This window comes from Myotis daubentonii, chromosome 15 (assembly GCF_963259705.1).
Source record: "Myotis daubentonii chromosome 15, mMyoDau2.1, whole genome shotgun sequence".
In the NCBI taxonomy this organism is placed as follows: Eukaryota; Metazoa; Chordata; class Mammalia; order Chiroptera; family Vespertilionidae; genus Myotis; species Myotis daubentonii.
In genome coordinates, this window is record NC_081854.1 from 27,036,314 (window position 1) to 27,047,877 (window position 11,564).

General features: G+C 51.4%; 1 protein-coding gene across 1 annotated transcript; it reads left to right on the forward strand.

The window, feature by feature from the left end:
• The first annotated feature begins 6,638 nt into the window (after window positions 1-6,638).
• LOC132217039 (speedy protein E4-like) lies at window positions 6,639-11,272 on the forward strand. Its single transcript, XM_059666962.1, has 6 exons — window positions 6,639-6,747; window positions 7,261-7,473; window positions 8,093-8,151; window positions 8,539-8,624; window positions 10,863-11,034; window positions 11,204-11,272. Exons 1-6 carry the CDS (start codon window positions 6,639-6,641, stop codon window positions 11,270-11,272), a joined length of 708 nt encoding a protein of 235 aa, XP_059522945.1.
• Window positions 11,273-11,564: the final 292 nt, after the last annotated feature.

An 11,564-nucleotide genomic window follows, 5' to 3' on the forward strand; every position in this document is an offset into this window, starting at 1 on the left:
ACCCACAGGTTGAGAACCGCTGCATAAGAAACACCAAAGAAACTCAATAAAATGACACCCTGTGAACACTCAGAAGGGCCTAAAAGGGTGATCGAGGAGAAACAAACTCTTAAGCATTGTTAACTCCAAAACGATGCAAGGCAATTAGACCAGGTACTCCACTGGTGAATATAAACATGGACTCCTTTTACAAATAGTTGTCCATCCTATGTAATAAAAGCCTAATATGCAAAATGTCCCCTTGACCAAGAGTTCGACCCAGAGTTAGACTGCTATGATGTGCGCTGACCACCAGAGGGCGGCGCAAAACATGGCAGGCATCGGCCACGCAGTGCTGGCAGCAGGCAGCAGTGAAGGTGCTGGCAGCACCAATGGGCCCCAACGAGAGCGGGACCACGCGGGATGGTGGAGCAGGTAAGCAGGCAGCACCAGGCCAAGGCGTGCCTAGCGGGGCCTGATCGTCCCACCAATCATCCTGTAGATGGCGACCAGTAGTGGGGGGTGGGGCCGCCAATCAGCTCCCAGCCGCTGAGGGAGCGGAGCAGGGAGCCCCGCCCAGATCAATCGTCCCACAGATGGTGACCAGTGGCCGGCAGGCCCTGATCGCCCGATAAGCGCCAGGCCCCAGGCTGGGACAGGGAACTGGGGGTGGGTGGTGGCGACCAACCTCCCGCAGCACCCGGGCAGGGGGCTGCAACCTCTCGCTGGATACCTGGGGGCGGGGGTGACCAGACAAAGGTGCAGTGAGAATGTGGTGTGTCCACCGAGCTCACTCTCACTCCCCCTGCTACCCTTCCTTGGGACGTCAGGGCTGGCGCACCAGGAAAGCCCCGCGCTCAGGTGCCAGGTGCCCGCGAAGAGCCTGCCCCACAACGGTGCAGCCTCTTCCAGGTGAGCTAGGCTGTAGGCCAGGACCGCAGGGGCCTGTCTGTGAGGCCGGACAGGAAAGAGCGCTGCCTGACCGGCTTCCGTGTGGCACAGCTGGGCAGCCCAGAGGCCCACACTGCGCCCTGGCCCGCAGCGTCTGGCCACACTCACCACAACTCCACGTGAGGACTCAAGCACCATGACTGAGGCAGAGGAGGGCACGTGGTGGCCCGGGGGCCCAGGTGCTGCCCAGAGCCTGAGATCAGCTGGGACCTGCCCTTCCATGCCAGACACTCACGCTTCGATTGCTGGCCAGGCCTAGGGACCACACCGGTGCACTAATTTCATGCACGGGGCCTCTAGTCATTAAATAAAAGGAGAAACAAAGATTGTTTACACTCTTTCCATTGCCAAAAAACAAAGTATCCACAGGAGCCCAGAATATGAGCTCTCAAAAGTGGGATAAATGTGTATCAGAGCATAGTTTTTATTATCTAACTTAAAGTTGGTTGCCACTGAGCTTAATCTTTTATCAAGAAAACGGTAATACAATGGGCAGACCCCTTGGCCTGGGGGTCCTGTTAGCAACGCCGCCCAGAGGCCCAGAGACCTAGGACAAGCCACCGCCCTCTCAGGCCTCCCTTCCCGTCACCCAGGCGGCAGAGCATGGCCCTCGGGGACCGGGATGGACCCTGCGCTGCAAGGGCCGGCACACACTTGGGTCAGATCCAAGGCGTGAGGGACGCGTAGAGTCACAGTGGGAACCCCGGGGAGGGCGAGAGGCTGAGCGAGGGCAGTTGGGGTGCGCGGGGAGGAGGGGACGCGGCTGGGGCGCCATCGCCACCTCGCCATCCTCCAGGAGACCGAGAAGACACCCTCCCGGGGCACCCACTCGGGAGCAGCCCGCCCTGCCCCCGGTGCCCACCCACGGACCTGCCGGAAGCGTCCACTGCTTCCCCCACGCACCCCCGACCGCCGCCCGGGAGGAGCCACCCAGCCCTGCCCACCGCGGGAAGGTCCAGAACTGGCCGAGGCCGCGCACGCACCACCTACCCCATCGGGAGTCGCTGAGCTGCCCGAGGCCCGGCCGCTGCGCCCCCCAAGGAGCCGGCTCTGCGCCTGCGGGACAAACTCATTCAGGAGAAGATCCCGGCGCCCCAGGCCTCACCCTGCCCCTCGGCCCCTCCGGGATGGCCCTGGGGGTCCCCGCTCGCGACGCCGCCCGCTCAGCCCAGCGTCCGCCCCCCGGACCACGGCACCCTCGCCCAACGGACGCCGGCTCCCGGGAACCGCGGGCAGCACCGGCCTGGGCACGCACCTCTCGCGCCAGCAACGGCAGCAGCAGTGCGCGTGCGCGGACGGGCCCACATGACACGCGAGGACCACGCGGGGGGCCCTGCCAGGGGTCCACCCCTCAAGTTAGGGACCTCCCCATGGTCTCTCCTCCGCCATCCGGGGAGGAGGCGCTGAGCTCAGAGCACTGGCCTCCTGGACCAGGCCCCGGTTTCCCACTCACCCATCGGCGCTGCTCTTAGGGACCAAGGAAGGTGTCGCCTGTGTGATTGCCACCGGCGATCCTGGTCCTTTCTTTGATCTGGGACTTTTCCTGTTAGAACCGAGGTTCCACCACAGCCAGGCGAGAAAAGGGAGGGGCGTATCATGTCCACTTACCTGAAATACTGGGCGTTTCACTGAAACACTAGGAACCTGCAAATGCCCAGCCATGTCATGAAATAGCATTACCCATGTCCATATGGTTTCTCCAAGGACAGAAAAGATCATAGAAACAAAGTCTTCTACATTACACAACTAATGCATAAAAACTGTAAAAGCAATCATCAGAAAATACAACCGAAAAATAAAAGCAGAGCTCACCTCTCAAGGAGCATTGTTTACATAGGGTAAAAGTGTCACTTTTTTAAAAATGGGATCTTGCCCAGCCGGTTTGGCTTAGTGGAGAGAGCCTCGGCTTTCGGCCTGCGGAATGAGTGGTACCGGGTTTGATATCCCTTAAGGGCACATTCTCGGTTGCCGGCTTGATCCCCAGTAGGGGGCGTGCAAGAGGCAGCCAATCAATGATTCTCATCATTGATGCTTCTCTCTCCCTCCCTCTCCCTTCCTCTCTGAAATCAATAAATTATATATATATATATATATATATATATATATATATATATATATATATATATATATATATGATTAACTGGGATCTTAAGGACTATGATTAACACTTCTTGGCAGTGAAATAATACAACCGTGTTTTTGGCCAGTTGTTTCTTAAAAGCTGGTGGGAGGGGGGCAGGATTAAAAATAAAATCTCCTGCCAACCCAGAAAAATCATCTCCACAACTGTAGAAATAAAGAAAACAGTTGTGTTTATTGTTGAATAACCATTAAACCAGATTGTAAGGCTCGTGGCAAGCAAACCAAGGAGATTTCAAAAACAAACGAACCTCATCTTTCCAAATAGCTCAGCAGGTCCAGTCATTACAGAGGTGTTCTCAAGCTCATGGTTACTCATCTCGTGTAAAAGGGCAGCACCATTTGCTATACATTCTTTCACAGTCCATTGTAAATTCACCTGGTAGTCTGGGTAGCCATCCATGTTGGGTAATTGCCTTTATCCCAAGGAAAAAGGAAAGCACTCATATCTCCATGAAAAGTGGGTAGTTCAAACAAAGGGTCAAAAGCAAGTCTCAGGGCCAAGAGGTGGGAACAAGCCATGTATCCATCAGCAGATGGATGGATAAGCAAAATGTGACCCTTATAATGAATTCTAGTGGCCCAGTGCATGAAATTTGTGTGCAAGGGCGGGTGGTCCCTCAGCCCAGCCTGCACCCTCTCCAATTGGGGACCCCCTGTGGGATCAGGCCTAAACTGGCAGTCGGACATCCCTCTCGCAATCTGGGACTGTTGGCTCCTAACCACTCACCTGCCTGTCTGATAGCCCCTAACTGCCTCCGCCTGCCTGCTTGATCACCCCTAACTGCCCTCCCCTGACAGCCTGATCTCGCCCCCAACTGCCCTCCCCTGATGGCCTGATTGCCCCTACCTGCCTCTGCCTTGGCCCCCACCACCATGGCTTTGTCCAGAAGGAAGTCAGACATCCGGAAGATGGCCAGTTGACCCGGTCTAATTAGCATATTATCCCTTTATTAGTATAGATCAGCCATGGGCAAACTATGGCCCGCGGGCCGGATCCGGCCCGTTTGAAATGAATAAAACTATTGAAAAAAAAGGCCGTACCCTTTTATGTAATGATGTTTACTTTGAATTTATATTAGTTCACACAAACACTCCATCCATGCTTTTGTTCTGGCCCTCCGGTCCAGTTTAAGAACCCATTGTGGCCCTTGAGTCAAAAAGTTTGCCCACCCCTGGTATAGATAGATTATATAGGATAGGATTGCTTAAATGGGGGGGGGGAGCCTTTTTCAGCAGGAGGAGATGCTCTTGGCAGACAAAAATACATAATCCCTATATCTGGACTGATAGCCAGCCATATGCACTATACTGCCAAACCGGTCATTAAAAAATTGAACTGCTTTCTTACACCAAACAGCTGTTGCCCTTAAAACCCCTCCTCAGCCCCCACCTTAGGCTCTGCCTTCACAGTTTACCCAGATAAGGTTCTGATTGGTTGATTTCTATGCCAGTCAGCATCAGAAGCTCCGCCTCCTAGGCAGCCATTGGTTCCTCACAATTCACACAGATTTGGTTCTGATTGGTCAGTTTCTATGCCAGTCAGCATCTCCGGGCCTATCTCCGGGCCTGATCAGAGAGGCGGGGTTGATGAGCAGCCCCCCTGGAGGCCCTGAGAGAAAGAGAGGCACAGCTGCTCGACAGGCCCAGAGAGAAAGTGAGAGGCAAGGTCTGATGAACAGCTGCCATGGAGGTTATGGATCAGACCCTGCCTCTCTCTGGGCCTGATCCGCAGCCCCTTCGACAGTCAGTGCCGGGTCACCAGCACCAGTGACCCAGCACTGACTGCAGGACTGACTTCTAGTCGGTCAAGCTTTTGGTCGTTTTGGACGTTACAGACCCTGGGTTTTTATACATTAGGATTATTCATCCTTAAAAAGGAAGGCAATCCTGACACATACTACAACATGGATGAACCCTGAGGACATTATGCTGACTGAATAAGCCAGAAATAATGGACAAATACTGTCTGATCCCACTTATATGAGGGGCCTAGAATGGTCAACCTCATAAGGACAGAACGGTGAATGGTGGCTGCCAGGGACTGGGGAGAGACAGGGGGAGTCAGTACTTAATGGCTGCAGAGTCTCAGTTTGGGAAGATGAAGAAGTTGTGGAGATGGATGATGGTGATTGTAGCACAACCATGTGAATGTGCTCAATGCCACTGAATTTAACTCTAAATGTGGTTAAAATGTTAAATTGTGTTGTTATTTTACCACAAAAAAGAAGAAAGGGAGAAAGTAAGGGAAGGAGGGAAGGAGATCTCTCCATGTAGTCTCTTTGTGCATGGGACATTTCATCCATAGGATACATGAGAGGTAGTAAAATGTCTGGGTCAAGGATGATACACAGGCTGAAAATATGTAGACTAGAGTTTAATTGGAATTGAGGGGCAGGCTTTGGGAAATCCAGAGACTCCCTGAAATTGGAGACACCATCTGAGTGTGTGAGCACATGTGTAGTTTTCTAAGAGTTTAGGTTTTCACAGTCTCTGGGACTAAAAGATGCCTGAGGCTGGAAGATGTATGTCCTCCAGTACAGAATCCTGCACATCGTGTCTGTAACCACCGAGCTTTGGCAAATGGAGTGCTTTAAGTAACTAATACGAGGAGTCAATGTAGCTGGGACCTTTTTTACACACATATCTCATTCTTGTAAGGTCTGAGCACTTCTGCTTCCCCTAAATGTCCTGTGACCTCCCTCTCTCATCAGACCAAGCTCTGAAATAGGAATGGGAAAGGAGAGCCCAGCCTATTTCAAGTTCAGAATGGAGAGAACACAGCATCTCCTGGAGAGCAGTAAAGAGCGATGCTGATATGTGAAATCTAATTAACAAAATAAACTGATGAACAGAGTGGATCCAGAGATAAGGAAGCATGGAACAGAGTGTAGAATCTTGGAGGGAAAGTGGGGGAGGGTGGATGGAGAGGAGGTAATCAACCAAAGACCTTCAGTGGTTCTCAACTTTCCTAATGCCGCGACCCTTTAATACAGTTCCTCATGTTGTGGTGACCCCAACCATAAAATTATTTTCGCTGCTACTTCATAACTGTAATTTTGCTACTGTTATGAATCGTAATGTAAATATCTGATATGCTATATGTGTTTTCCGATGGTCGCGACCCACAGGTTGAGAACCGCTGCAGATGGACATAGACAGTGGGGTGGTGAGGCCTGGGGCGGGGTCTGTGGGGGCAGGGGCTGGAGGGAATCGATGGGGGAAAAGGGGGGACATATATAATACTTTCAACAATAAAGATTTTTTAAAGAAAATTATGCTGACATTTGAGGATAGTGTTGGAGGCTGGACAGAGGCTGTTGGGTCAGTGGCAGGAGGTATGGTTGACCCCTGATTCCCAGGAGCAGTGCACACATAGCAGTCCATGGGTTTGGATCCTTCAAGCTGTTTGCCAGGTTGGAATGACTAATGACATCAGAGGCTTCCGACCTTCCTGATTGGAAGGACCAAATTCCGCAGTGCTTGGCAACGGAGGTGGGCAACAGCATCTTCTCCAAGAATTAGGATAGCTGTCTAGGTGTCCTGAAAGGGAAGATTTGGGAGAAATAATGGCCAGTTGTGAACCAAGTTTCCAGGGTGAGAACCAGAGACCACAGCCTAACTGCTCAGGGTGCCCCCTAGAGGAGAGAGTGGTTGAAGTCGTCCCAGGACCATCAGGTGAGGAAACTGGGGGCAGAAGGGATTTGAGAGGGTTGACCATTGAGGAAGGGGGACCTGAGTAGTGTGTGTGTGTGAAAGAGAGATCCAGAAAGCCAGGGATTGGAGGAGATCACAGGAGCTGGGGACAAGGAAATCCCCACGAAAGGAAAGCCTGGGAAGGAGGCTAGGAGATGAGATCCAAGGATGAGAGAAGGGAAGGGAGGAAATAATGAAGGGTTCCTCTCTTTTCCCCTCCAATGGAAGAAATTATCACCAACAAGGAAGGGTTTTGAGGACAGAGACATAGAACAACGACAAGATGACTGTGGGACAGGTGGGCATCACCAAAGGAGTGAGATGGAAAGATGGCTGGGGGGAAGGCCAGTAGACTATGAGACTGGAGACAATGGAGGGGTTTGCTTTGGGGGCGGGGAGCACATGAGGTGGACTGGGTATACAGTTTGTTTTATGTGACCAGTAGCTGAATTCCAGAGGCAAATGCTGTGTATTGTAGCTGGGTTTTTTACTCAGGCCCCTGTGCAGAGGGCAGCGCCCGGCCTCGATCTGCTCGCCTGAAAAGGAAGAGGGAGTGGCCCACAGAGGAGGGGTCAGAGGAGGAGTCTGCCCCTGGGGCTCAGGACCTCTGGGTCGTGGAGACCCTGTGCGGGCTCAAGATGAAGCTGAAGAGGCAGCGGGTGTCTTCAGTGCGACCTGAGCACCATCAGGCCTTCACCAGGCTGCTCGGTAGGAAGGGACCCTGCAGAGCACCCTCCAATCCTACGCGTTAAAAAGGACCTTCCAATAACTACTCCTTCCCAATAGGAAAGAATTCCCTGCCAGTTAGCGAGCTCCCTTTCCTAGGAGGGCTCCGTGTCAATCACTCATTGGAGGGGCACTCAGAGATAATGGAGGACTAGGCTACACTTCAAATGGGGCTGCACTTGGAGTCAGGCAGCTCAGTGTCAACTGCACCCTCTGCGACTTCTCAGCTCTGACTGGCCTTCTGATTCTAAACACCTTCATCTGTGTAAGAGGGCACATAATAAGGCCACCTTCCCACCCTGAAGGGACTGTCCACTGACAATGGCCATGGCATCGGATTATTTCAGCTCTGAATCGTGCAGATGTGTGACTGACACCCTAGCTGTCACTCAGTCACCCCAGACTGGGGGGGTAAGGTTCAGGGGTCACCACTGCTTCCTTGTCCCAGGAACTATCTCCTCTGTCCCTCTTCCTACTGGCCTCGGCCTTGGCCACAATCCTGAAACTTCCCCAAGAGGGCCATGGTTCTGCGCTTGGCCCTGGAACGCTCCCATGGCAACCCTGTTGCTGTCCTCAAGCTAACATATGCCCTCTTTCACAGAGGATCCTGTCATTAAAAGATTCCTGGCCTGGGACACAAATCTGAGGCTCTCGGACAAGGTAAGAAGTACTCCTGCTCTGCCATCTATCCTGGGGCAGGGGAGAGCTTTCCGAGCCCACAATTCTCTCTCCAGCCTGATCAGCCTTGTCACCCCTTCCCTTCGGGGACCGAGGGTTTCCTGCAGTGTGGACGGGCAGCCCTGCCTCAGCCCTGGCTCCTCTGGGATCTTGCCCCTGTGGTTTTGGCCACATCAAGTGCCCTCTTCTCTCTGCCTTTGGGGACACCCCTTTGCTCCAGCCTGTCAAAGACCCTCCTGGAGCTGGCTGTCCTGAGCACACGCCCTGAAACCGCAGCGCTTGCCACTGGGAGCATCAGCCAGTCACTCACGCCACTGCTCCTCCTCTTTCACAACGGGAGTCCTTTTATGTTTGTTCTCTTTCCGTCAGTATCTCCTGTCCATGGTGATAGCTTATTTCAGCCGCGCGGGCCTCTTCTCCTGGCAGTACCGACGCATTCATTTCTTCCTGGCCCTGTGAGTATCTTGCTTATTCCCATCAGTCAGTATTCATACCCTGGGGAGGAGGAGGGAGACAAGTTGTATCTCTGACCTTTCATCTATTTTTTTTTAATTTTTGTTAATTACCACCCAGGGATACTTTTTCCATTGATTTTTTTAGAGAGAATGGAAGGGAGGGGGAGAAAGAGAGAGAGAGAGAAACATCAATGTGAGAGAGACACACCCATTGGTTGCCTCTCACAGGAGCCTCGACCAGAGCAGAGAACTGAGCCTGCAACCGAGGTAGGTGCCCATGGACTCTGAGACCCTTCAGCTGATGCTCTAACCACAGAGCTAACCAGCTAAGGCCCTTTCATCTATTTTTATAACCTATTTGTACTCTTCCGTCTAGTTATAAAAATGATAGAATTGTAGTATAGGGTTTTTTTATACTCTTCTTTGTAAAAGCCAACAACCCTAATGTCAATTAAAAGATTGAACAAAATAAAAGAAAACACAAAAGCCTCATAAAGAATTGATACCACTTCACTTTACCCCCAACTAATAGGCTTGGGACTAGCCATTTCTAATTCTCTCTCTCTCTCTCTCTCTCTCTCTCTCTCTCTCTCTCTCTCTCCCACCCCCCTCCCCCATAACCACGCCAAATGTAATGGTCTCCGTCCTCAATGCAGGCCTTCATTAAACAACACAGATCTAGCCCTGGCTGATGTGGGCTGAGTGGGTAGGAGTGTTGTCCCCTAAACCAAAAACTTGAGGGTTCGATTTCCAGTCAGGGCACATATGCAGGTTGTAGGTTCAATCCCAGCCCCAACTGGGGTGCATGCAGGAGGCAGTGGATCAGAGTTTCCCTCTCTCTCTGTCTCTCTCTGTGTCCCTCCCTCCCTTACCCTCTCTCTAAAAATCAATGAAAATATTCTCAGATGATAATTAAGAAAAAAAGTATTAAACAACACTGATCTATTGTAAAATGCTACCCAGGGGTGTTTCTTACAAATCTTCCTGAATATCTTTCCAAAACACAGGTTTAACCACTTCACCAACCACCACAAGAATTTCATTTGCTAATTTCCTTCTAAATCAAGACCAAAGTTTTCAGCTTGAATTCAGCTGTCTCAGGGTCTCCATCAATACCACCCAGATATCCCATTCTTTGTTTCACTGCTCTTCTAAACACCTTTTCCTGTTTTCTTCCTATTGCTTTCTGTCTAGGTATTATTTACACATATGTATCCGGAAAAAAAAGATGTATTCTTATACTGATTCAAACAAAAAATATTCAGATAACTTCTCTGACCCCCTAATTTCTACATGCCAGCAGTTGGTTATTCAAACTGTATTACAATGTGATACCTTGGATTACAATGACTTCTCTTCTTCCCCTTTCTCCTTCCCCAATCCCATTCAACTAGATACCTGTTGAGAACAGCTCTTGTCAATATATCAATGGCTTCTTAAAACACTCCACACAGGGGTTTTTTTATTTTGCAAATGTTCAAGTTATATTGAGTCTGTAAGGTAATCAGTTTTCCACTTGACTATGAGAAAAAGCATTCATTCATTCATTCATTCATTCATTCATTCATTCATTCATTCTGTGCAACCTTATAAAGTCCATTCATGGGCAAGGAATGTGAGGATGGGAAGAGAATTTAAAAAGTACTGTTGAGCCCTAGCCGGTTTAGCTCAGTGGATAGAGAGTCAGCCTGCGGACCATAAGGGTCCCAGGTTTGATTCTGGTCAATGGCATATGCCTGGTTGTAGGCTGGATCCCCTGTGGGGGGCATGCAGGAGGCAGCCAATCAATGATTCTCTCTCATCATTGATGTTTCTCTCTCTCCCTCTTCCTTCCTCTCTAAAATCAATACAAATGTATATTTTTTAATAAGTGCTGTTGAGTTAATGGGCCTGTTAGTCATTTGGTAGGAAAGCAATGAAGACAGAAAAGGACCGCGTGGTCTCTGCCCTCAGCAGCTGTATGGGCACTGACAATATAGGGACACAGCTGTGTGCACACACAACAGGGTGAAAGGAAGGGGCCCGCTTCCCCGCTGAATTTTATCTTCATCATCAAGGTCTGAGAGGTGCCCTCAGGTCCCGCTCAGCTTCCTGATGCCTGGGTGTCCCTCAGAGACACTGGGTCGGGCTCCCGAGATCCTGTGTGAGGAGGATCCAGCCTGTGTGCTTCCTGGGAAGCTGACCACAGGCGGGTGCTCCCTGCTTGCTCCTGACTGGCAACCTCATGTCCTTCCTCAGCTACCTGGCCGTGGACATGGAGGAGAATTACCACGCCCCTAAACAGGCCATGCTGTCCTTCCTCTATGGAGAGAACATCTGCTCCCAGCGCCCCTTGTTCCACAAACTGCGATTCCAGTTCTTCCGTTCCATGGACTGGAGGGCGAGGGTCACGCGCGAAGAGTGCGAAGAGGTAGGTGGGCTGTGGGATTAGGGGGAGGGGACGACATTGGAGAGACAGGGGACCTTGGGGGATCGGTTTGGGGGCTTGGGGGTGACTAAGAATTGAAGGCTGGACCAGGGACGGGATGGGGTGCACCTGGAGAGTCATCATCTTCTCAGGGGGCTGTTTGTCCTTCCAGATCCAGGCTTTTGATCCAGGGCTCTGGGTGTGGAGGCGAGATCGCGCCCTCCTTTCCGAGACCACCTAAGGTAGGTCTGAAGGAAGGCGGTTGGAGCCCTCACAGGTACAGATGAAAGGATTTGTTGTCTCTTTAAGAAATCCCAGAAATCCAATGGCTGGACCCATGCTCATCGTCCCCCTCCTCATCACCTCCCCACACACTGAAGTGGACCCGCCAGGCACACAGCCAGGCACTGACTCAGCTCCCAGCCACAAGCTGACACACAGGCACCTCAGTGGGATGTGTGGGGGCCAGACTTCAAGATTTGGTGGAGTCATTTTAAACACAGCAACTAGGTCCAAGCAATCAATTTGTTGAA

Excerpts from the sequence above, each read along its gene's own strand:
- LOC132217039 (XM_059666962.1), top strand. The coding sequence starts at position 6,639 with ATGGCCAGTTGTGAACCAAGTTTCCAGGGTGAGAACCAGAGACCACAG. Across the intron at positions 7,474-8,092 it reads GGCCTTCACCAGGCTGCTCG|AGGATCCTGTCATTAAAAGA; the intron begins GTAGGAAGGGAC and ends CCTCTTTCACAG. Across the intron at positions 11,035-11,203 it reads CGCGCGAAGAGTGCGAAGAG|ATCCAGGCTTTTGATCCAGG; the intron begins GTAGGTGGGCTG and ends TTGTCCTTCCAG.